The sequence below is a fragment of the Myodes glareolus genome, chromosome 7, assembly GCF_982192425.1.
Source record: "Myodes glareolus chromosome 7, mMyoGla1.1, whole genome shotgun sequence".
In the NCBI taxonomy this organism is placed as follows: Eukaryota; Metazoa; Chordata; class Mammalia; order Rodentia; family Cricetidae; genus Myodes; species Myodes glareolus.
This window is the reverse complement of record NC_142032.1, coordinates 94,719,172-94,744,877: the sequence shown is the minus strand read 5'-3', so window position 1 is coordinate 94,744,877 and position 25,706 is coordinate 94,719,172. Positions and strand designations below refer to the sequence as shown.

Here is a 25,706-nt window from a genome sequence, read left to right as displayed (position 1 = left end):
AAATATACGAGGTAAGCACCAACTAAGCTACATCCCAGCCCTTAAGTTCTTTGTTCCGAATGGTAAAATGTATGTTAGAATCTTTGAGGGAACCACAAATATAGCTCAGTGGTAGAATGCTTGCCTGCCATGCACAAAGACCTAGGCTCAAGTCCTAAGTTTAAAAAAAAAAAGTCAGGCAGTAGTCCTGCATGTTTTTGATACCAGCACTTGGAAGGTAGAGGCAGGAGGATCTGGCTGGAGGCCAGCCTGGTCTACAAGGTGAGTTCCAGGACAGCTAAGGTTGTTACACGGAGAAACCTGTTTTGAAAAACAAAAATCAAAAAATGTTATTTGTTAAAAAATACACACACACACACACACACACACACACACACACACACACATTACTCTGATGAAATGAATCCAATGCACGACAATGAAGCTTCTCCAGTATAATCTACACTTTAGTTTACATTTATTAAGCATAGATATGTAATACCCAAAGTAACAAAGTTCTAATAAAGAGCCAGAAACTAAGAAGGAAACAGTTTTAAGTATGTGGACTGCCTAGTTAGCCTACTTGTCTCTCTGTTCCAATACTATGCTCTTTTATGGTTATTACTAGGAAATCTCTTAAAGATGTAGCTATGGTCATACCTCAGACATAGGGGGCATACTTAAGCATGGGCAAGGCCCTGACTTCAGTCTCTGACCCAAAGAGAATGGAAACAGTGCTTTGGTTGCTAGGAATTGAACTCAGGACCTTTGAAAAAGCAGCCAGCGATCTAATCTGCTGAGCCATCTTTCTAGCCCCTTTTTTCTTCCTTCCTTTCTTTCTTAGATTTATTATCTATATAGTGTTCTATCTGAAAGTCAGAAGAGGGCACCAAATCTCATAGATGGTTGTGAGCCACTATGTGGTTGTTGGGAATTGAACTCAGACCTCTGGAAGAGCAACCAGTTTTCTTAATCTCTGAGCCATCTCTCCACTCCCAAGAATTTTTCTTTAACTTTTTTACTTAGCTATATATTTTTATGTGAGTGCTCTGTCTGCATGTACATTTGCTTCCCTGAAGGGGGCAAGAGATCCCATTATAGATGGTTTGAGCCACCACGTGGTTGCTAGGAATTGAACTCAAAACCTTTGGAAGAGCAGTCAGTGCTCTTAACTGCTGAGCTACCTCACCAGCCTTCCAAATTCTTGACAGTCAAGGGTGAAATATTAAAACAATGGTTACTCTCTCTAAGGAGAAGAAAGTATATCCAACTAAAGTGGCAGTTCCTGTTGTATATAGGGAAAAATACAGCAAAGGGAAAGAATTTATATGCTAGAGGATGGAGAGAATATTCTCAGCCTAGACTATGCACCATATACAAACCAAAATAAGCAGCAGGGTCTTCCCCTTAAAGATCTGATAAAAACACACAGACACATATATGTGTCTGTTTGTTTATATATATGATGTATAAACCAGGTTGGCCTCAAACTAGGCAGTCAAGGTTAACTCTGAACTTCTACTTCTCAAGTCTTGGGACTGCAAGCATGTTACCATGTCCAGCTTCAATGATATTTATACAATAATATTAGTAAACTTTGCCCTAAACATCTATGTGTTTAATTCATTTGTAAAAATAAAAGCTTTATCACTCAGCAAGACTGTTGCTAGACATAACAATTTCACACAAAAGGACACAAGACTATACTATCAATCAATATTATTTTCCTTATATTTGTAATATATCCACATGTTAATACTGTGACAGAAAAAGATTATGCAGGAGAAACGGACTTCGAAGATCAGACTATGAATAAAAACACAAGGGTTTGCACACTGCTAAAGTGAATGTTCAACACACCAACTTGATCTTAGAGTGCTTTAGATCATTCTGTCCTGGCAAGGAATGAAGTCAAAAGGAGTCTCTCCCAAGAAATGGTAGAGACAATAATCACCATGTAGAAATTGTTTCACTTTGTGAGGTGAGAAAATAAAAGCTCTATAGCTGGGAAACTGTACTAATCAAGTGTTGTCCCAAAAGGAAGTCATCAGAGAAAAGGCAACAAGCAATCACACAGATGTATCGTGCATGAAAGGTAATTACACAATACACTCTTTAATGAGCAAATATATTAATGTGGCAAAATTTACAGCTATTGGAACAAATAAACTAAGTTTAAACACTAGAGCTTCTACCAGATGTTTCATTATAAGATAATTAATGTCTAAAAACTCTATGTTTCAAGTACTTACTTTCAGAACCCTTTTGAGATAATAAAGACGCTGTAACAAAATATCATCTGAATATACAATATCGACACCAATATGATACAGGCATAGAAGTCTCATTCTATATATATAGGGTGGAAATACTGTAAAAAGGATGAAAACAGACTGGCAAGAATTTAAATTATCAAACTAATTTATGATAAACCTCTATAAACTTAAATACTTATCCTTGCTACATTCTCTGGCCTATGGAAAGTGCTGTCTGTAAAGAGAAAGAAAATAAAACCTCCCGTTTGCATTAAGTATTCGGTTTTTGCTCTAAGCTTTTTTTATTTCACTGTTCCTTATTTTTCATTAATATAGGATCTTATGGCATTGCTCAAGCTGGTCTCAAACAAGCAATCCTCTGGCCTTAGTCTCCTGAGCAGGTGGGATTACATGTATGTGCCACTGCACCCAAGTGCACTACGTTAGTTATTAGTCAGATAGAAAGGAAAAACAAAACAAAACAAAACAAAACCACAAAACCACTCAATTCAATGAATCATTTCGAGTAAGAATCCCAAATCAAGGCACACGCATGTTATCTCAGAGCTACTCTTGGAACAGTGATGTTTACGTTACATCTCACAGATCGGATGACAGCACTTCTCATAGTCTGACAATCTTCTGACAGTTTACTTTACAAATCCTTCTTTCAGTTACTGAAGAGCTGATTTCAAAACATAAAATGGATACACCTGCTATTCCTGAGATGATGGTGGTGGTGGTGGTAGTGACGTTGGTGGTGGTAGTGGTTAACAAAAACCCACAATTTTTACTCAAATTTCTGTTTTAGTTTTTTTTGGAAGATGGCTGGCAAAATAGAAAGAAGAGCCAAAATCATTAGAATAAATACTGAGTTCCAGGAAACAGCTTCCCCTGCTGTCGTAAGCTGATATAGAGTTGTTCCTGCCTTAATTGCTACAAAAGAGGGAGGTGCAACACCTAAAATAAAAAACAAAAAAAACAGTGAGTGAGTGGCAATGGCAATCTGTCACATAAAGTAAAAACCACCATTTTCATATTTTTCATATGTATGCATGTTTTGTTCACATGTATGTAGTAAGTGTACTATGTGCAGGCATGCCCATGGTGGCCAGAAGGTAGCATCAGATCTCTAGAACAAGAATAACACAAGACAGGTATAAGCCTCCATACAGGTACTGGAAACTGAACCTAGGTACTCTATAAGCACAAGCACTCTTAACCACTGAGCCATCACTCCAGAACCCCCAAATCATATTTTAAAAGTAAAATTCTATGTGCATATAGTCTTTTAGGAACACAGCCATTTGCATTGTGAACAAAGGATTAAGAAGTTAATGCAGGTATTTAGCATACAGGAGGCCCTGGATCAATCCCAGCACACATCAGCGGATTATCGGATTCATTGGCTTACATTTTGAAATGATAAAATTATCTGACACAGACTCAAGTATAACATGGAAATAAAATTAATTTCAGGTGTTCCTTTTTTTCATGTGCTTAGATTGCTCACCCAGTCCTAACAGCCCTGTGCTAGTCCAATAAAACCTTTTGTTATATGCACCAAGATCAAATCTCTCCCAATTGTTCACTCAATTTTACAAGTACATCTTTTCATAGAGAGTTTAATATTCCAAAGTATAAGAAGAGCTAGCGAGATGGCTCAGTGGGTAGAAAACTTCAAGCTCCATAAGTGTAGACCCCTCAAAGTAATTCAGTTTTTCAGTCACCTCCAAAGGATTATGAAAAATATTTTTTTAAAGATTTACTTATTTATTATGCATACAGTGTTCTGCCTTCATGTATGCCTGCAGGACAGAAGAGGGCATCGGATCTCATTACAGATGGTTGTGAGCCACCATGTAGATGTTGGGAATTGACCTTTGGGATCAGAACCTTTGGAAGAGCAGCCAGTGCTCTTAACTCCTGAGTTATTTCTCCAGAAGCAGGACAATGAAAATTTTAAAAGCCAGAAAACTTGAGAAGGCAAATGAAAACAAAACAAAAAAGGTCACCTAGAGAATAACTTCACAACTTTAGTATGTTTGAAAGTCAGTCAGTCCCGTAATTCCAACTACTACTAGGGCGGTGAGGCAGGAAAGACCAAGCTTTTTAGAGTCCAAGCTTTGTCTAAGCAATGTCTCAAAGTAAAAAGTGAAAAGGGGGAGGGGGGCTGGGAAGCTAACTCAATGACAGTGTTTGCCTAGCATGCATGAAGTCCTAGGTTCAAGCCCACGTACTGCCAGTACAACCCAAAACCCACAAAAACTAGGTTGAATATAGTGTGTAGAACAGACTTTAAAATTAAAATGGTAAGGGTTAGAAATGTAACTCGGTGGTAGAATGCCATCCAAGTATTCAAAAGGTCCTGGGTTCAAGCTCTACCTCCAAATCAGACACAAAATAGCAGTAGAAGATGGGAAGATCCTCAAAGTCTAAGTAGACACAGCAGCCCAGCAGTTTATGATATGAAGTAAATGCAGGGGGCTCAAAAGATTGCTTAGTGGTTAAGAATGCTTGCTGCTCTTACAGAAGGTCACAGGTCAATTCCCAACACCTATGTTGGTGGTTCACAAATGCCTAGAACTCCAGCTCCAATGAAATCTGATGCCTCTGATCTCCACAGGCACCTATACTCACACGCATATTTTCTCACTCAGACACATAATTTTTTTCAAAAAAAAAATCAGAACTTGTAAGTCAACTTTGGCAAATATTCAATACATGAAATCCCCACATGTTGAATCCAAGCAATTTAAACCGCAAAGAAAAGCAATAGTCTTTCTAAATAAAGGCAGAATTCTCAAAATTAAGGTTTTGTGGGGTTTTTTTTGGGGGGAGGGGTGGGTTAGTTTTTTTCAGTTCTGGGATCAAACCCATGTCCTTGTGTACGGTAGTTAGGCAAGCACTCAACTCCCCTAATAAACTGTTCTGTCCACTTATTAACTTCAAAATTTGGTATCAATTCTTGATGTCTATTGATCTCGCTTTTCCTAGACTTCTAGTGATATCCGCAATAAATTGGATTTCAATATTTGATTAAAATGCAAAGAAAAAACAGTTCAAAAACTAAATGTTTCTATCTACTGAGCTAGACAGTGAAGTCTAAAAAAAATATTCAGGTGGTGGAGGTGCACGTTTTTAATCCCAGCACTCGGGAGGCAGAGGCAGGCGGATCTTCGTGAGTTCACATCCAGCCTGATCCACAGGGAGTTGCAAGACAGCCAGCAGCCAGGACTGTTACACAGAAAAAATCTGTCTGGAAAACCAAAAAAATAAAAAGAAGCCGGGCAGTGATGGCGCACGCTAATCCCAGCACTCGGGAGGTACTCTGTGAGTTTGAGGCCAGCCTGGTCTACAAGAGCTAGTTCCAGGACAGGCTCTAAAACTACAGCGAAACCCTGTCTCGAAAAACCAAAAAGAAAAGAAAGGTTCAGGCTGGGGACACAGTGAAGTTTGTGGAGCTGAGAAAGTACTAAGAAAAAGCTGTCTTTGGCCAGTTACTAATCATCACCCACCAAGTCCTTTGGAAGGCCAGAGGACACCTTGAGCCTGGGATGCTCAACATGCAGTCCAGGCTCATGAGAAGAGTTCTCAATCAGTAGAGTTTGTGGCCCCAAGAGCCTGTGATCTCTGATCTAAATGGCTCCAGCTAGCAAAGGAAGAAAGGGCCAATGGGCCAGAGTTGGGGTAGAAACAAAAAGTTTCCAGGTTTGAGCCCTAGTATCAACAAAACAAAACAAACAAAAAACACAAAAAAGAGGTAGTGAGGATTCTGCTTAATCTTAGGCTATTAAAATAACACATAATAGAAAGTGCTCATTCTTTAAAGAGGTAACACATCACAACACACTGAAAAAGCTGTTGATCTAGGCCAGGCTTTGTGTTTAAGAGTTATATATGATACTGGTGATTTTGCACACAGCAGGTAATCTAGGCCAGCTGGACAGCTGGACATGCACATGATGAGCTGTCACACAGTGTGAACCAGAGGTCTTACCTAGAAAAGTGCCAATAAAAAACACTTTCAATGGCACATTTATCACAGGAGATGTTATATTAATAAACCAATTAGGCAAAAATGGAGTGATTCTCAAAAAGATAATGTAGTTAATGAGATGTTCTCTATGACGCTCTACCTGTTGTAAGAAAAGAACCAGTGTAAGTTAAGACCAATATTGAAAGTAAACTGCTAATATAAAATACCTTAAATTCTCATTCTTGATACATCTCAGTTTTACCCAACAGAAACAATGTGCATAGAGCATCTGCCTAACATGTGTAAATACCCAGAAAAACATAGACACTCACAGTTTAAAAAAAATCCCTTCATGGGTTCCAAGGATCAAACTCAGTTGTTAGGCTTTTTGGGCCATGACCTTATAGACTGAGGCATCTTACCAGCCCTTATTTTAGTCTTTACTAAATTTAGGAATGATCCTAGGAACTCATTCATGCTAGCCTCCAGTTTAATTTTTTAAAAAAAAATTCATATGATCTTTATCTTATAGTATTATAACACATGAATTAAATAAATAAAACATTTTCATTAACTATAATTACTTATATTCCTATATAACTAGTAATATCACTTACATAAACAGCTATTCTAAATAAAAATATATATGTAAAATTCATAATCGGTACACATAATAAAAAGGAACTAAATTTAAAGTGTAAACTAAAAGTCTAGCCATTAGATTTCTTCAAATGTTTTACAAATATGTGATCACAATTTAAAAGTAAAACATTAAACTTTCATTTCTTATCTAAAACAAGAGGCCGAAGAAGAATGACCTATTTCCTATGAGATGCAATTATTTCTTCTGATCTTTTTATAAAAATAGAGTTCTCCTCCTGTTGTGATTTAAAAGTAGTGTGTCCCCTATCAACTGTCACATGTGTTGAAGCCTAGGTTTCTAGCTAGTGGAACTATGAAAGATTATGGAAACTGGGTGGTGGTGGTGCCCAGCTGGAGGAACCAGGCTACTTGAAGGGTGTTCTTCTTTTGTTCATTAATTTTCTTTTTAAAGACAAGGTTTCTCTGTGTAGTCCTGTCTGTCCTGGAACTCACTATGTAGATAGACCAGGCTTGCCACAAACTCAGAGATCCACTCACTGCCTCTGCCTACTGAGTGCTTGGGATTAAATGCCACCACACCCTGGTTGAAGAGTGTTCTAGCCAGGATCCTCCATTGTGTTCCTGTCTGCCACAAGGTGAAGAGACACTGAAACAAACTTCCTCTGCCTAAAGCTCTGTCCCACCACTGGCCTAGAATTAACAGAGATCAAGACTAAAAACTGAAAACAGCAAAATCATGCCTGTTTTCTCCAGCATCTGTCACAACAGAGGGTCTAATACACCACAAAGATTATGGTACCTTTTTTCTGTGTACAGTATATTAATCATTGTTAGTCTTTTCAGAGATCCTGATTGAAAACAGAAATTTTTCCTACTAAAATGCCTAAGAGCAGTAAGTTTAAGGTTTTTCAGTTACCCACTAACAATATGCTACATTCACACAAAACATGAAGTACCTAACTCTGGGATGCTTTCATACTGACATTGACTTCTGCTAACCGATTTCACAAAACAAGCAAGCAAATAAACAAAACAAAAGTAAACAAAAAAGTTGGAGAAATAGGAGTATTGGGGATAATCCTTCTGTATGTTGTGAATATATATTATTCTCATTGATTGATAATAAAGCTGATATAGCCTATAGCAAGGCAGAATAAGGCTAGGCGGGAAAGTGAACTGAAAATACAGTGAGGAAGAAGAGCAGTCAGAGAGAGATGTAAGCCAGCCGCCAGAGGAACAAGATGTGCTAGATAAAGCCACAAACTATGTGACAAAGTATAGATGAATAAAAATGGGCTCATTTTAGTTGTAAAAGCTAGTTAATAATAAGTCTGAGCTATACCCCAAGTATTATGTAATTAATATAAGCTTTTGTGTGATTATTTGGGACTGACTGGTTGGTTAGGACAGAAAAGTTCTGCCTTCTACACAGGAAGATCAGGAATTCAAGGCCAGCATGGATTACATGACAACCTGTCTCAAAAAGTAAAGTCACTGGGGCTAAAGGAACAGGTCAATAGTCAAGAGCACCTGCTGTTCATCCACAGGACCTGAGTTCAGACCAAAGTACTCACATCAGGTGGCTCACAACTACCTACTTGTATCTTCAAGCTCCAGGGGATCTGACATTATTCTGGTCTCTACAGACATTGAAATACACACATGACACACATATACACATAAATAAAATTAAAATTTGAAAAAAAAATGTAAAAAGTAAAATAAAATTGTTAGCAGGGTGGCACACTCCTTTAAGCCCAACATTTGGGAGGCAAGGGCAGGCAGATCTTATGAGTTTCTGACCAGCCAGGCTACAGAGTGAGACCTTTTCTCAAAACAAATAGATCAACCAACAAACAAAACAACAAAAAACAAACACAAAGTCAGGAGTTGCAGAGTGCTATGTTTTACATGAGGGAGAGTCTAGATCCTCAGCAACACCAACAAAAGAGAAGATCATAATCATGACAAGCATAAACATTCACATTTGCATCCCACTAGTATTATCCTTGTCAAAAGATAAAGTTTAAGTTAATTTCATATGTAAGATTATACATAAATGTATAGTATATACAAATCGCTTTCACAAGAACAATCTACCTACTTATGATTCAAGCTAAAATCCACAATTTAAAAATAAACCAGGGTTCTCCACATCCATGGGCATATGAACAGCATCAACTGGACTCAGTGCAATATATTAAGAAAAAGGAAAAGAACTGCTTGGCCCTGGCGGTGGTAGAGCACGCCTTTAATCACACAGCACCTGGGAGGCAGAGGCAGGTAGGATCTCTGTGGGCCAGCCTGGTCTACAAAGTGAGTTCCAGGACAACTAGGGTTGTTATACAGAGAAAACCCATCTCAAAAACAAGAAAGAAGGAAGGACGGACAGACAGACAGAAATAAAGAAAAGACGGACAAGTAACTGGGAACTGGGGAGGGAATGTGTTGGGAAGTGAATCTAGAGGGAATTAAGAAGAAGAAATAGGGGGTGGAGATGAACAAAACACAATGTACACATGTATGAAATGCCATATAACAAGGTCGTATCTCAAAAAACTCAAACTGTGGCACTGTAAATCTGACCAAAGCCTATGGCTAGAAAGGAACCCACTAGTGCTGTCTTGCTAAATGTGTATGCTGTCAAAGCCTTCCAAACCTTCATATTTCTATCTATAGATTAGTGCTGCTTTCAGAAAGTTTCTTTTTGCAGTGGGCTGTAATGCAGAGTTAACTGGCCAAAGTGCTGACAACAAGTGACTGCTAAGTGCTCAGACCTAAGTGGGTCTCAAAAAACATCACAGAAAGGAACGGGAAGAAGTTAAGAGCTGGAGGATGGGAAGTTACACTGTGAAATGATGTCGGAAATAACATGGCCACTTCACTCATGAATTACAGCAGCTATGGCTACTCACACAAGATTAAGCAATATTTAATTGCACAATAAACATTCCAGCATGGATGAAGAGGGACTTATGAGGTTCTACCCCTAGTTAGGAAACTAACTATTGGTAGTTGCTAGGAGAGGGGGTCATTTTTCTGAGGTGGTAGATTATTATGTTTCAATGGATGCGCCCATCCCATGAGCATGCAGGCAACATTAATTAGACTTAGTAGGTTGCGGGGTGGGGTGGAGATAGAGATTATAGGAGGGGAAGTACTGAAGGAATAGGGAGAGTAAAGTCAGATTGGGGTTGAATATAATCTAGATACACTGTCGAAGACAGCAATGAATTAATGCATAGCTACTGCTTAGCTTGCTCTCCTTTTCATACAGTTCAGGACTCAGCCACTGAAATGGTACTGACCACTAACAGGGTGGTCTTCCCATCTCAAATAACTCAACTAAGAAAATCCCGCAGGCCAATCCAGTCTAGACAATTCCTCACTGAGTCTCTCTTCCCAAGTTAATTTACTCTGTATCAAGTCAACAACTTAAGCTAACCATAACATGCTTTATAATTAACTTCTTGTATGAAGTCTTTAATCCCTGCACTCTGGAAGCAGAGGTGGGCAGATATTAAAGGTGAATCTGGTCTACAAACTGAGATCTAAGCCCTCTAGGGTTACATAGTGAGAAATTAGGCATGTGTGAATATCATAAAAATACACTGTATGAAATTCTCAAAGAACAAAAGTATGTTTTAAAAATTTCTTATCACATGACAAAACCAAAAAAATCAAAAAGAAATAAAACCAAAAGTACATGCCTACCTGCTGCGACCATTTTACTGCCTTCTCTGTTAGGTATTTGTATACAACAGGTCTTCCAACTAAATAGGAGAGCATGTAACAGAATGAGGCACCAAGTCCAGAACACTGGAAAACAAAACAAACAAACAAACAAAAATGCACTTTGTATCCTCCCATCTCATCCTTGCAGATGTATTTACTTAGTTGACCTCTCTTAGGGTCAGGCAGATAAATAACATCTCTTATTTAGAGAATAGAAGAACTCATTTGATCTAGTCCTTTCTCAAACTCTAACTAAAAACGAGACCAGATAAAATAAATTGGTACTTGCAATGAAACTTTGTGACCATATCCAGTAATTATTGTTATCCTTTAGTTTAAGAATAAGGAGCCTTAGGGTTGGAGAGATGGCTCAGAGGTTAAGAGCACTGACTGCTCTTCTGGAGGTCCTGAGTTTCAATTCCCAGCAACCACATGGTGGCTCACAACCATCTGTAATGAGATCTGGTGCCCTCTTCTGGCCTGCAGGCATACATGCAGGCAGAACACTGTATACATAATAAATAAATAAACCTTTAAAAAAAAAAAAGAATAAAGAGCCTTAGCTGGGTGTGGTGGCACAGCATTTCACTCAGGAGGCAGAGGCAGGCAGATCTCTGTGAGTTTGAGGCCAGCCTAGTCTGCAAAGCAAATCCCAGGACAGCAGGGCTGTTATTTAGAGAAACCCTGTCTCAAAAAACAAAAGAATAAGTAGCCCTTCCCATCCTCCCCTACACCTATGCATAAAAACCCTTCCATGTGAACTGCAAAAAACAACAGGAACGAAAGGCTACGTAATTACAAGTCTATAATATCCCATTCTAAGAAAACCAAACTCTTTTTTTTTTTGTTGTTGTTGTTGTTGTTTTGAGACAGGGTTTCTCTGTAGTTTTGGAGCCTGTCCTGGAACTAGCTCTTGTAGACCAGGCTGATCTCGAACTCACAGAGATCCATCTGCCTCTCTGCCTCCCGAGAGCTGGGATTAAAGGCGTGCGCCACCAGTGCCCGGCAGAAAAACCAAACTCTTAACAGTTCCTTATGAGAGACTTAACAGGAACCACATTCCTGTTAATTAACAAGTTAACTAACAATAACCCCTCAAAAATTGATGAATGAGACAGACTGGTGGGGTTAGGATGCCATTATCACCCTCACCCCAATTCATTGCACATACTTACCAAGCAAACAAGGAATAAGGCTAGTGGGAATGGGTAAAGGAACCCTGAGAGGATGCTGAGGAAAATGGAGCCTGGAATAGCAAATGTTTGCAGACTGTTAACTTCTAAGTTAAGGATCAAAACATCAAGAAGTGGAATTTTCATAAGACAAACTCAACATCTGAGGAAAATTACAATACAGAAATTATGCAATAACCCCAAAGTAATCTTATGCAGTATTATTACTTTGTGTTGGAATGAAACCTGCCCTAGGAGTTCAGGTAGATTTTTCTACCTGTGGTATCATGTGCACACTAAAACAAGGTGCATACTTTGGAGATTCTGGATATTGGTTTGGGGACTTGTAGTAAAGAACAATGGATGCCTCCACCTCTAAGCAAGCTACCCACTGACTAATAAAACTAAACTTCAGCAAGCAAATAAATGCAATGTTGTAAGAGTAGGCTAAGATGAAATCCAGAACAAACACCCAACAGACACTGGGAAGAAACAAATCAGACAGCGGCCAAAGTCTTCTGTGATGCTTTTGTTTTAGGGTTTTTGTTTTGCTGTTTTTGAGACAATCTCATTTTGTAGCCCCTGGATGGCCTGGAACTTTCTTTGTAGACCAGGTTAGACTCAAACTCAAGAGATCCACTTGCATCTGCTGCCTAGTGCTAAGATTAAAGGCATGCTAATACGCGCTAATGCAGACTGGCTGTACTAACAACTATGCTATGTCTCTACCTATCATTCTCCCATTCTTTCAGCTGCTTAGTAATGTTGCTTTTTAATACTCAATATTCAAACATACAATATATACTTAGTATAGATGTATTGCTTTAAAAAGAAAAAAAAAACTGGTTAAGCCGGGCAGTGGTGGCGCACGCCTTTAATCCCAGCACTCGGGAAGCAGAGGCAGGCAGATCTCTGGGAGTTCGAGGCCAGCCTGTTCTACAAGAGCTAGTTCCAGGACAGGCACCAAAGCTACAGAGAAACCTTGTCTCAAAAAACAAAAAACAAACAAACAAAACCTGTTTAAATGAATGAACACTAGGATTAAAATAAGAAACTTTAAAAATTGTATCCAAAAAAAGAATAAAATAAAAAGAATAGCCAAGCATGGTAGCAAATACATGGAATCCTACCATCTAGGATGGTAGATTCAGAAGCATAAGGGGTTCACTGTCATTACTGGCTACATAGCAAGCTTAAGGGCAGCCTGGGTTACACGTGGGCCTGTTTTAAAAAGCAAAACAAAAGGGACACACACACCCAAATTTTTATTTATTTGTTTGTTTCAAGACAGGGTTTATCTATGTAATAGTCCTGGTTGTACTGGAACTTGCTCTGTAGATACACAGTAAGACCCTGCCTCAAAAACAAAACAAACCCAGTTTTATTAATTTTTGAATATTAAATTATTTGTGTGTGTGTTTGTGGACCTCAGTGGGATGTATGGAGGTCAGAGGACACCTTTCAGGAACAGGTTCTCTCCTACCATGTTGTCCTAGGAATCAAATCCAGGATATGCTTGGTTGGTAGCAAGCGCCTTTACCTGCTAAGCAATCTCACTGGCCCTTGAATTAACATTTTAAAAGGAAAACAGTCATTACTTAAACTTAGAACCTCATCTTGAGCAAATTAGAAAACATTTTTCAGATAAAAGGATACAAAATATATGTAGCAAAGTAGGCGACCAATACTTGCACGTAAAAGGTGTCCTTGTACTTGGAGAGGACCTTTCCTAGAGCCTTGGCATCATCCATATCTCTTGGGACCTTCATATTCACTCTTTCTTCTCTAAAGAAAACAATGTAAAAAATTTAAAAACCGTAATTCCATGATAAAAAATCAAAGCCAAATTTAAAACATGGAGTTTTAAACTAAAATGATGCAATGCACTTCATCTGTAATAAGGATAAATTCAGATTTTTTTTGATATAATAATCTATAAATATACACACATACAAATTAAAGTTCAAAATGATACAAACCAAAGATTAAAAACATTTCTTTCACTACTGGCTTTAATTTTAATATTAAGAAATGAGCCATGGGTATTAACATATTAAACACATACTTGCAGGGCAGTGATTGTGCATGCCTTTAATCCCAGCACTCAAGGAGAGGCAGGCAAATCACTATGAGTTCTAGGCTAGCCTGATCTACAGAAAAGTTCCAGGACAGCCAGGACTATACAGAGAAACCCTGTCTCAAACCACCAAAAAGAAAAGGCAGAAAGTTAACCTTCCACCTCTTGTGAGCCAGGGCTTCATCATGTAGGCTTAGTTGGCCTACCATTCCCTACATTGACCTGGCTGACCTCAAACACCCAGTTGAAATTTTTATAAGAAATCATTCACTTCTTAACAAGGCAGCAGATAGAAAACAAAATTAATAGCAAGGAAAGGTAAAAAGCGAGGGGAGGTGAAACATGACCATAACACCAGCTACTAGATAACCCCAATTAGTGGGTAGGCTGAGGTAGGAGTTGGAAGACAGTTTGGTTTCCATTAGAAGACACTGTGTCCAAATGGGGTAAGAAGAATGTAGTAGTACATGCCTTTAATCCCAGCACTAAGAGGCAGAGGGAGGCAAAGTAAGAGTCTAGCTAGGGTAAACACAATTCCAGGACAGTCACCAGGGCAGCCAGGATTACATAGTAAAACTGTCTCAGAAAAAGAGTTAAATAAACTAGAAGGTGATGGCATACACCTTTAATCCCAGCTCTCCAGAGGCTGAGGCAGGTGGATCTCTGTGAGCTTAAAGTCACCCTGGTCTACTTAGTGAGTTCCAGGACAGTCAAGGCTACATAGTAAGACCCTAACTCAAAAGAACAAACAATCATTAAATAAATAATAAAATTAGAGTTACCTTTGAATTTAATGTATTTTATGTTCACTTCCATTGCAGGATAATGACAGAATGCTACTTTCTTATTTTTCTCATATTTTTCTATGTTAAGCTAATCTAGGGTTTTTGGATCAAATGATGCTCCCTCCAGCTTCAGACTGAGTAGCTAGCTTGCTGGGACTACAGATTTATACCACCACACCTAACTGCATGCTACCTTTCTTAAGTACTATAAAAATACCTAACTAAAACAGCTTCTTGCTGATGAAATTTAAAACTAGAAAGACTCTAGAGAAGTGTGTACACATGTATACAGAAATATACAGAAAAGGAGCAGACTAGAAAAGGCACCTAACCACATTATTTTCTCTAAGTATGTTACTACACAGATTGGACACAGAAATTACTTTAAATCAGCTCTTTATTTCCTATTCCTCTATAAAAAGCCAGAAAATATCTAAAATCAAATTCATTTCAGGAGGCAGAAACAAGAGGACCTCTGTTAGTCTTAAAGCAGCCTGGTGTATATGGTGAGTTCCAGAACCAGGGCCACATAGATAGGTAGATAGGTAGGTAGATAGGTAGGTAGGTAGGTAGGTAGGTAGGTAGTAGATAGATGGATGGATGGATGGATGGATGGACGGACGGACGGACGGACGGATACCCTGTCTCAAATAAATAAATAAATAAAATTTAATATTTGCTTAACAATATAAAAAAAGGCAGACAACTCTCCTTTAAGAAGCCCATGTGGGTATGTCATTTTCTTCCTGAGAGCCTCTACTAATCTTGTGTGTAAGATCTGTTTAAAATGTCTTTAATAAAAACTTGAATTCTGCTTCAAAAACTTATATACATATACTCTCAGCTCATACAGAAAATGTAAAACATACATTGAAAGAGAAATCACAAGCAGACAGAGTCACAATAAAATATAAAAATCTCCTTATTGGTCATGGTGGAAAACTTCTATAACCCAAGTACTCAAGAAGCAGAGGCAGAAGGATCTTAAATTCAAGTCCAGCATGAATTTAAGAGAACTTGACTCAAAAAACACACAAATCAGCCAGGCAATGGTTGTACACATTTACTCCCAGCAATCGGGAGGCAGAACCAGGTGAATCTGAGTTTGAGGTCAACCTGGTGTACTGAGTGAGTTCCAAGACAGTCAAGGCCACACGGAGAAACCCTGTCTCAAAACACACACACACACACACACACACACACACACACACACACACACACACACAAATTAATGTCTTCTAGTATTCATGCTTTTAAAAAAAAGACATGAAAGCTACTGAAAAGATGATTTCTTAATTAGGGAACTGATACTAGGAAAGTCTTTCACGGAAAAACCAGGAGTCCAGGCAATTTTCTAGCTAGAGAAGCCTTTGCTAACCCTTTCATGTGAACTCCTGCCCTGTTCTCTGTAGACTAAGCTAGCCTCAACCTTTGTCCTTATTAGAGTGCTTGCTGGGATTAAGGGCTTTGTGCCACCACACCTGTCCCATCCTTTTCTTAATAAATTCTAATTTTGTTTCATGGAAGGAAAGGGGAGGGAGAAGAGGGGAGGGGAGGGGATGAAAGGAAATGGAAGGGAAAGGAGAAAGGTTGGTAGACTGCTTACGTAAGATACAGGAAACCTGGATGAAAATTGGGTATGGTGACACATGCCTATCATCTCAGACTAGGAAGGTAGAGACAGCAGAACTAGAAATTCAAGGTCATTCTTCGTGAAAACAGGGAGTTTAAACCAAAACAAAGAACAGGAAGGTGCTCCTGGGCTTCTATGTTCCTGAGAGCTGACACACAAGCACCTTAAATAGTTCTGTTGCTAAAGGAAATTTAGCTTTTAATTTACTTCACCTCTAAAATATATAAACATTTTTAGTCTCTCTTGTATACTTACTCACTAAGCTGGGGAAAATTTTTATATACCAAAAACATAACAAAAGCTGCACATAAGAAAATGGACACCAGTATAAGAAGTGACATTCTTGCTGAGCCAGCTTCTGCACAAGGTTTGTCTGAAAGAAAAAAAAAAGTGTAATTAAAATAAATCATATTTCAAGCTAACTAATAACTTCCTCAAACCCCTTTCTCCCAAAAGCTGTTCATACTTTTGCCTAAAACTATGACATTAAACCAATTATTTCAACTGCTATATAAGAACCACTTATTGGCCATCTTCCAACATCCAAGGGGCAGAAGCAGGCAAGACTCTTTAAATTTAAGGCCAACTTTGTGTACATAGTCTAGGACAGCCAGAGATACATAGTAAGGCCCCATCTCAAAAAAACAAAAGCAAACAAACAAAAGACTGAGGAAGATACCTGACACTGACTTCTGGCCTCTACGTGTGCACACACCCACACAAACATGTGCATACCACACACATATACATAAATTACTTTTGGCATGATGGGTCAAACATGTAAAGCCAACTCTCAAAATCTGAAGGTCTGAGGCCAGGATGGGATGGATAATGGGACTGAGGCTAGCCTGGGATAGATAATAAGACTTCTGCCTCAAGAATTGATAGCTATGGGGCTCCAGAGACTGATGAAGCAGCTGCTGCTCTGAAAAGTTCATTCAGTTCTCAGCACTCATATAGTAACTCACAACCATCCAAAACTCCAGTTCCAGGGAATCTGATGCCCTCTCTCTTCAAGTTTCCACAGGTGCCAGCCAGCATGTGGGGCATATACACACATGCAGCCAACACTCATACATAAGGTTAACCTTTAAAAACAAAACAGTTGTTATGGAGCTGGGGAAATGGCCAAGAGTGCATATAATGCAAACATGAGAACTGAGTTTGAATCCCCAGACTCACATTCAGCCAGCCTAGTCCAAAAAGGGAGCTTCCTACTCATTAAGAGAGTCTATCTAAGGCAGTAAAGCACAGAGCAATAAAGGAAGGCACCTTTGTGTTCTGGGCTCTATATGTATGAGCCTAAGTGAACATATCTACCCACTCACATACTTACACCATACACACAACAACAATACAAGTTACAAAAACATCAGTATGTATTAAAACAACTAAATCAAAAATGTAGCTTTTGTTCTTAGGACAAAAGATTAGGTAAGATAAGGCAGGCAGCATACACCTAAGTAATCCCAGCCATTAGGAAACTGAGGCAGGAGAATTGAGAATTGGAAATAAACCTGGGCTACACAAGGAAATCACCTCAAAACAAACACACATACACACACACACACACACACACACACACACACAATTTGTTTTGTTTTGTTTTGTCAAATAAAACCAGCATTTGGGGAGGCAGAGGCAGGTGAATTTCTGTATGAGGCCTCCCTGGTCTACAGGGGCAAGTACTAGGATACCCAGGGCTACATAGAAAAGCCCTGAAATCCTGTCTCAAAAACAAAACAAAAGATTAATAAGAGGAATACATAAATACTGAGTTCAGAGAAACAGTTTCAATGGGCTGTCAAAGCAAAGACACGCTATTCATTTAAGTAGTATGCAAACAGTTTTTATCATGCCTGTTGTCTTTTATATCTACCTGAAGGGCTGAGGAGATGACTCAGCAGGTGAAGACACTTGCCACCAAACCTGACAGGTGACCTGAATTCCATCCCTGACGCCCACAAAAAAGCAAAGATAGATCATATTCCTGCAAACTGTCCTTCCATGTCCACATGCATGCCTTGGAACACTGTGTTCTGGCACATACACACATGCCCATCTACCCTCAAATCAATCAATAAATGCAAAAAATCTTTTAAACTACCATCTAGAATTAAGTTGATCCAGTCCAAAGTTTTAGCTTATTTCATTGAGAAGAAAGTCTATGAATTCAAAGTGTTTATAGCAATATAATTTGTTTTAAAGATTTTTTAAAATATTTATTTATTTATTTATTTATTATGTATACAATATTCTGTCTGTGTGTATGCCTGCAGGCCAGAAGAGGGCACCAAACCTCATTACAGATGGTTGTGAGCCACCACGTGGTTGTTGGGAATTGAACTCAGGACCTTTGGAAGAGCAGGCAATGCTCTTAACTGCTGAGCCATCTCTCCAGCCCCAATTTGTTTGTTTTTGCGGACAGGGTTTTTTTCTCTGTGTAGCATTGGCTGTCCCGGAACTTGCTCTGTAGACCAGGCTGGTCTCAAACTCAGATCTGTCTGCTTCTTCCTCCTGAGTGCTGAGATTAAAGGCATGCACCACCACTGCCCAGCAACATTAACTTTAGATTAGTTTTCAGTATGAAAGCATTTGTGGACACAAGAATGATTTCTAAGAACAAATGGCAGATCTTCTCCCCACTCCTGGCAATTCTACGTAAGTGACAGACTGAAAGCATACTTCTCTGTATGCTTAGCACCTACTATGTTTAACCTCTACTTCCAAGAAGCAGGCAAAACCATCATGAAGAATACGAAATCGAAGGGCTTAAAGACTTTACAGGAAAGCCAGATTACTAGGTGGACAAGATAAAGGCAATTTTTAGTTTAAAAAGATTAAAAGATGGGAAAAAAAAAACCTTCTAACCTTACTGTATGCTCCTAAATACATTTTAAGACCAACAGTCTTTTAAAAATCAAAAAAAAATTTTCCCTAAGACACACTGCCCTGGGATTAAAGGTATGTGGCCCAGCTTTGAGTTAAAACTTAAATAAGGCATTTGCTATATTATCTGGAAAACTCAATTTTTTTTTTCTCTGCACTAAGAATTCACCAGTCCTACACTAGGGAACAACTGGGACATGTTTCAGAAATGGTTAACTGGGCTACAGAGCACTAACTAACTGGAGGGGTTTTTTTCCTTGGTTTTTTTGAGACAGGGTTTCTCTGTAGCTTTCGAGCCTGTCCTGGAACTAGCTTTTGTAAACCAGGCTGGCCTCAAACTCAGAGATCCACCTGCCTCTGTCTCCCGAGTGCTGCACCACCACTGTCCAGCTGACAGTGACGTAACTTCTCAGGTTTAACTTGACACTTATTCTCTTCACTGTCTGAAACTGAGTCCCCTCCACCCGTATTAGCATTATGCTCACTAGAAAAGAAAGCATGGAAAAGGTGTACAACACTTAAGTGACATTCAATTCTGAGGCTCTACTTTTCCACGTCATAAATAGTGTTGATAATTATGGTCCAATAATGCTTCTGTATAATCCTAGTAAACCTAAAGGCTAGAATACAATTCATTTATACTTCTAAGCATAATTCAATTATAAATCTTGATTTTACAGTTTTCATCTGAATCTGTACCACGCATGCTACTACTGCTTCTTTGGACAACCATGTTAGATGGGGGTGCTTTGACTCTGGTAGCCACCGTGCCTGCACTTAAAATGCATTGGCTTCTAGATCTTCTGCAATACTACCATTATGCTCGTTAATACTATAATCTAACATCATCATACTCTTATCCAACTCTCTGCCTATCTAGCTTTCTCCCAGGTCAAAGGTACTGCTTGAGAAAGAGACATGCTTTTACAACCTACTAGTCCATATACTTTCCCTGCTTCAATCTGGGTTACTGACGGACAGGAATTGTGTCACAACACTGTCCCTGTACCCAAGGACTCTGCCTCTTTCTTTAGTGAACCCTCCCATTCTATCCCAACTCTGTTCAAAAGATCACCTTCCCTAGTCTTATCTTTATCTTTTTGTTAAATGTTAACAGACTTCCTTCTAGACCCTGCTCTGTGAATTGTCTCCATTCATCAACATCTTCAATACAGCCTCAGCACTAAGGAGGCAGAAGCTGATGGATCTCTGTAAGTTTGAGACCAGCCTGGTCTACACAGTGAGTTCCAGTTAAGTCAAGGTGACACAGTGAGAATCCCTCTTAGAAAGTAAAAATACGGGCTGGAGAGATGGCTCAGCGGTTAAGAGCATTGCCTGCTCTTCCAAAGGTCCTGAGTTCAATTCCCAGCAACCACATGGTGGCTCACAACCATCTGTAATGAGGTCTGGTGCCCTCTTCATACATGCAGAAAGAATATTGCATACATAATAAATAAATAAATATTAAAAAAAAAAGTAAAAATACATGAATGAAGCCTCAAAAATAAAAATTAATCATATTGTACCTCCATGTGTTTTGTTTTGCTATATAGCTTCATATAGACCAGGCTGACCTCCAACTCAAAGATGTAATCAAAGGTGACCTTGAACTCCTTTCCTGTACCCATCTCCCAAGTGTAGGCAACCACAGACATGCATGTATAACACACACACACACACACACATCAAAACAAGAAAAAAATAGAAGAAAGAAAAAACAAAAATCTCACACACAGAGGTCACAAATGGTGGCACTTGTCTGCAATCTCAGTAGTGGTGAGACAGAGACAGGACCACCAAAAGATGGAACTCAGCCTGGTGTAGGCTTGGTCTAAACAGACAAAAAAGTGTCATGCCTGGTATATAGTGGCTCATTTTTAGGTAGGATCTCCAGGTCAACTTGGGATACAAACGAAACAAAACAAAAACCAAACACTGAAGTGTTACAAAATTTGTAAGAAGATTCTATCACTAAGTAGTTTTCAATCAAAGGTTATTAGAATCTTTACTTCTTTGCCTTTTTTCTTTGAATGGCAAGTTGCTATCTACAATCAATAAAAGTTGTTTTCACAATTGTAGGAAACTGATTGCTAATTAGTTACTAATGGCACCACTGCAGCAGAATTCTAAGTAAACTAAATCCTATCATGTGAGAGGACCAGAGAATCTTTTGCTACAAAAAGAATTCCTAACATTAGGAAAAGGCAGAGAGGGGGAGGGGGAGAAAAATCTCTGTCCTTTGGCTTATGATTGTGTAGTTTGCAAGTCATTTAATAAAAGAAACCACCATAAAAGAATTCTGGAAGTTTTGAGGCATTATTATTATTTAGTAACTCCAAAGCAAACAACAGCAACAAAACAAACAAGCCCACAAAATTGAAGGCTAACTATCTCAAGCCAAATGACAATTACCTAGAGCTTGGATTATTCTCACTCTCCACACTTGAGTCTTCAAAACAGTGTTCCCTGCACTTAAAGCATTTCTAGGGCTGGGCAGTGGTGGCGCACGCCTCCTTTAATCCCAGAATTTGGGAGGCAGATGGATCTTAATGAGTTCGAGTCCAGCCTGGTCTACAAAGCAAATTCCAGGACATCCAGGACTGTTACACAGAGAAACCCTGTCTCAAAAAACCAAAAGGAGACTTAGGCTTTAGCAATCATCTGTTCCTAAGAGTTTTTTCATTTATATGAAATTATTTAGCTCCAGTCTATATGCAAATACATAAACCTATTAGACTACAACATACATATAAAATCAGCTGAGAGCATATTTCCAATATATATTTTTTAATATTTATTTTATTATTGAGGGGCAGGGGATGCATGTTACCCAGAGGATGGTTCTAGATGCCCTGGAACTGGAGTTACAGATGGTGATGAGGTGCCCTGAATGGAAACAGGGTCCTCTGTAAGAGCAGCCAGTGTGCTTAACCACGGAACCATCTTTCCAGCCTCCCACTACAAAGTCTCACAAGACCACCGTTTTGGCCATTAGTGGTGGTGAAGACCGCAGTAAGTTTGCTGCAAACATCTTAAAGGATCACACCAGGCGTTTGAGCTTCAAAAGTGCTTAAAAGATTGCAAGGACTGGGGGACTGGAGAGACGACTCAGTGGTTAGGAGCACTGACTGCTCTTACAGAGGACCCGGGTTCAATTCCCAGCACCCACATAGCAGCTCACAACTGTTTGAAGATTCAGTTGCAGGGGAATCTGACACCTTCACACCAATGTGTGTGTATGTGTGTGTGTGTGTGTGTGTGTGTGTGTGTATAAGGGAATGCAAGGATTGTGGTGACACAGGCCTTTAATCCCAGCACTCTGAAGGCAGAGGCAGGTGGCTCTCTGAGTTCAAGACTACAGAGTACCAGGACAGGTTACAAAGTTACACAGAGAAATCCTGTCTCAAGCAAAACAAAAACAACAACAACCAACAAAAAAGAATGTAATCATTCCAGTTGCTGAAAAGCAACGAATAATTTCATGCCAGGACAAAATCAAAGCATTTACTTACAATATTTAAAGCTCCAAGGATGGTGTAGTAGGAAAAAAATCTTTTGAATGAGTTTCCTTAGTAACTTTTAGCAGATCCTATTATTACTATTCTTGTTTAATAATTCAGATACTGAGTTTTTCAAAGTTATAAATCCAGCTCTGCGTGGTGGCATGGCATACTCCTTGAGCTGAGGCTGGTGGATTTCTGTGAGTTCCAGGCCAGCCTGACCTACATTTTTTTTTTTTTTTGAGACAGGGTTTCTCTGTGTAACAGCTCTGGCTGTCCTGGAACTCACTTTGTAGTCCAGGCTGGCCTCAAACTCAGAGATCCGCCTGCCTCCTCCTCCCAAGTGTTGGGATTAAAGGTGTGAGCCACCACAGCCCGGCTTGGATAATATTTGTTTGTTCGTTCGTTTTTAAAGACAGGGTCTGGGGCTGGGCGGTGGAGGCGCATACCTTAGTCCCAGCATGCAAGTAAGAGGCAGGTAGGTATTTGTGTTCGACCCCAGCCTGATCTACAGAGAAAGTTTCAGTACAGCCAGGGCTACACAGTTTATAAAGCCTGTCTCAAAAAACCAAAAACATCAACAAAAATCAAAGTTACAAAGCACAGTAAACAGAAGCACAGGATCTAAGACTTTCAAATGGCACCTGGAAGGTCCAGTCCTTGCTCTTAGTCACTCCCTTAGCTTGCTCTGTGACTCTGCACAAGCCACGTACCTGCATATCCCTCAGTTTGTTCACCTGGAAAACAATGCAAAAAAAAAAAAAAAAGCCTCACCAGCCTGGAAGGTAGCCAGGGTAACCAACTTCATTGTCTATCTGAGCTTCAACAAGTCAGTGTCACTGCTTCTTTTTACTGGAGTCTATTGAGAAAGTACGTACTACGAGTTTGACCCTGTGTCGCGCGGTCCCCAGTCAAGTACACTACTCTCCTGCTGCGGTCCTTGGGAGCTGAAAGGTCCGTCTTTCCCTGAGACCTGCTGGGGTACTCGCCCCTCCGGCCTTTGGGGTAGCCTCAGGTCCGGCCCGCAGATCCACTCACCCTTCAGGTGGTCTCTGTTGCCTGGCGTGGCGGCACCGCGCGTCCCCATTGTCCGGTCCCCCGCTGGGGTCGAGTGCCGCGCCCCCGTCTGCGTCCGCTCGGCGACACGGCCTTTCGTCATGGCTGTAGCAGGGGGCTGAGAAGAACAACCGATGCTGCCGCGCCCCCCTTGAATGACTAAACTCCTCCCGCAGCTTCCTACCAACAGCGCCGCGCACCGCACAGCCACTTCCGGCGCGACCCCCTCACCCGAGACGACCTCAGCAGCGAAACGCTGGGCAGAGCCTCGGAGCGAGCTCGGCTTGCGGCCCGCCCAGCCCCGGCCAGCCCCGCCCACGAGCCTCGCGCGCTCCCGCAGGCCCAGTGACCGCGAGACAAGTCAGGGCGGGCCCCGCCTCCTTCGGGGCCACGCCTACCAACCTCACACGAGCGAGGCGCATGAGCAGTCGCATGGCCAAGTCACGGGTCTGCAGTATGCGGGTCGACGTTTCTGCGCTGCTTTCGTCACGCGGAAGTGAGGCCTTGGGGACTTCTGACTCCTTTGTTCCCGCCGACCGGAAGTGCCGGCGCGCGTTTAGTTGGCGCTTCCGGATTTAAGATTCCGAAGGTTCCTCTGCAAGTGGGTCACAAGCGCGGTGGAAGCTGCGTTCCTAGTCTGAAGATCGTGGAAAACTTAAAACATGAGACATAAAAACCGAGGTTCAGAAACAAGGTTTCACAGGTTTATGAAGGTCATAGAGCTACAGAAATGAGATTAGAGTCCAGCTTTTCTGGTTCAAAACAAAAGCTTTCCCGCCGTCAACCCTCTTGTCACAAGCAAATACACCTTAGCTCATTATATTTGGCATTTTCTGAACCCAGACAATCTTCTTGACAGTTTTTCTACTCCTGCCCCTCAGGACAGCTATCCAGCTTCTCACTGGTAAGTATATTAGATTCCCTGCTTTTAAATTTTAGGGTTTTGTTTTTGGTTTTGCTGCAGATTTAACCCGAGACCTTGGGCATGCAAAGTACATATCTGCTACTGAGCATCCCCCATCACATTAACTGGTTTCCCCCTCGTTAGCGTCTTTAAAAACAGGTATCAAAAGTAAAACTGGGGACTTTCTTCGTGAAAGCAACTTGTCATTTTATTTTTTTTTTAATTGGACCAAAAGGTGGAAAATTGGATTTTTTTCTATTCGGTAATTACATTTTACATTTATAAGAAACAATCTGACAGCCCGGGAGATAGCGGCTCGGGTAGGGGTAAAGGTGTTTGCAAACTTGACAGTCTGGGTTCGATCTACACGGTGGTAGGTGAGAGCCAATCCTTGCAAGTTGTCCTCTGATTTCTACATGACATTCGTCCACACACACAGTAATAAATGTAGTACTAATAAAATTTTTTAAAAACTCATTCCATGAAAAGAAAACAGTCATTTCTCTTAACATTGGTATCGTAGTTGTAAACACAGAAACAACTGTCACCTGAAAGAGAATAAGTTGATTCAAGCCCGTGGTGGTTGGTGGTAGCGGACACCTTTAATCCTAGCATTAAGGAGGCAGAGACAGGCAGATCCCTCTGAGTTCCAGACCAACCTGGTCTAAGTAGCAGGTTCCAAAACAGGGCTACACAGTAAGATCCTGTTTCAAAAAAGCAAAAACAAACCAAAGCAAGCAAACAAACAGGGACTGAAGTGCTGGCTTAGTGGTTAAGAGAACTGCCTGATCCTCCAGAGGATCCGGTTTCAATTATCAGCACCCACGACAGAAGTGCACAACTGCTTGTACTCCAACACCCGCTTCTGAACTCCTTTGTCCCCTGTGCACACATGAGGCACAGACATACATTCAGGCACTCACATAAACATAAATAAATAAAGTCTTTTTTTTAAGATTGATTGATTGATTGATTGGTTTATGTACACAGTGTTCAGCCTCCGTGTGTCCTTGCAGGCCAGAAGAGGGCACCAGATCTCTTTACAGATGATTGTGAGCCACCATGTGGTTGCTGGAAATTGAACTCAGGACCTCTGGAAGAGCAGTCAGTGCTCTTAACCTCTGAGCCATCTCTTCAGC

The 25,706-nt window shown here is 40.2% G+C and overlaps 1 protein-coding gene across 2 annotated transcripts; it reads right to left on the bottom strand.

Moving 5' to 3' along the window:
• Positions 1-425: 425 nt before the first annotated feature.
• On the bottom strand, positions 426-23,970 carry Tmem41b (transmembrane protein 41B). 2 transcript variants are annotated; one of them, XM_048460255.3, is made up of 8 exons: positions 23,646-23,970; positions 23,321-23,344; positions 16,474-16,591; positions 13,380-13,508; positions 11,727-11,820; positions 10,531-10,635; positions 6,235-6,373; positions 426-3,194 (listed from the first exon to the last, which is right to left on the bottom strand). In XM_048460255.3, exons 1-8 carry the CDS (start codon positions 23,764-23,766, stop codon positions 3,025-3,027), a joined length of 900 nt encoding a protein of 299 aa, XP_048316212.1. In that variant the 5' UTR covers positions 23,767-23,970; the 3' UTR covers positions 426-3,024. The 2 variants fall into 2 exon arrangements, with proteins under 2 accessions (XP_048316212.1, XP_048316213.1); XM_048460256.3 differs by lacking the exon at positions 23,321-23,344 and having other exon boundaries at positions 23,646-23,968.
• Between the last annotated feature and the right edge of the window lie 1,736 nt (positions 23,971-25,706).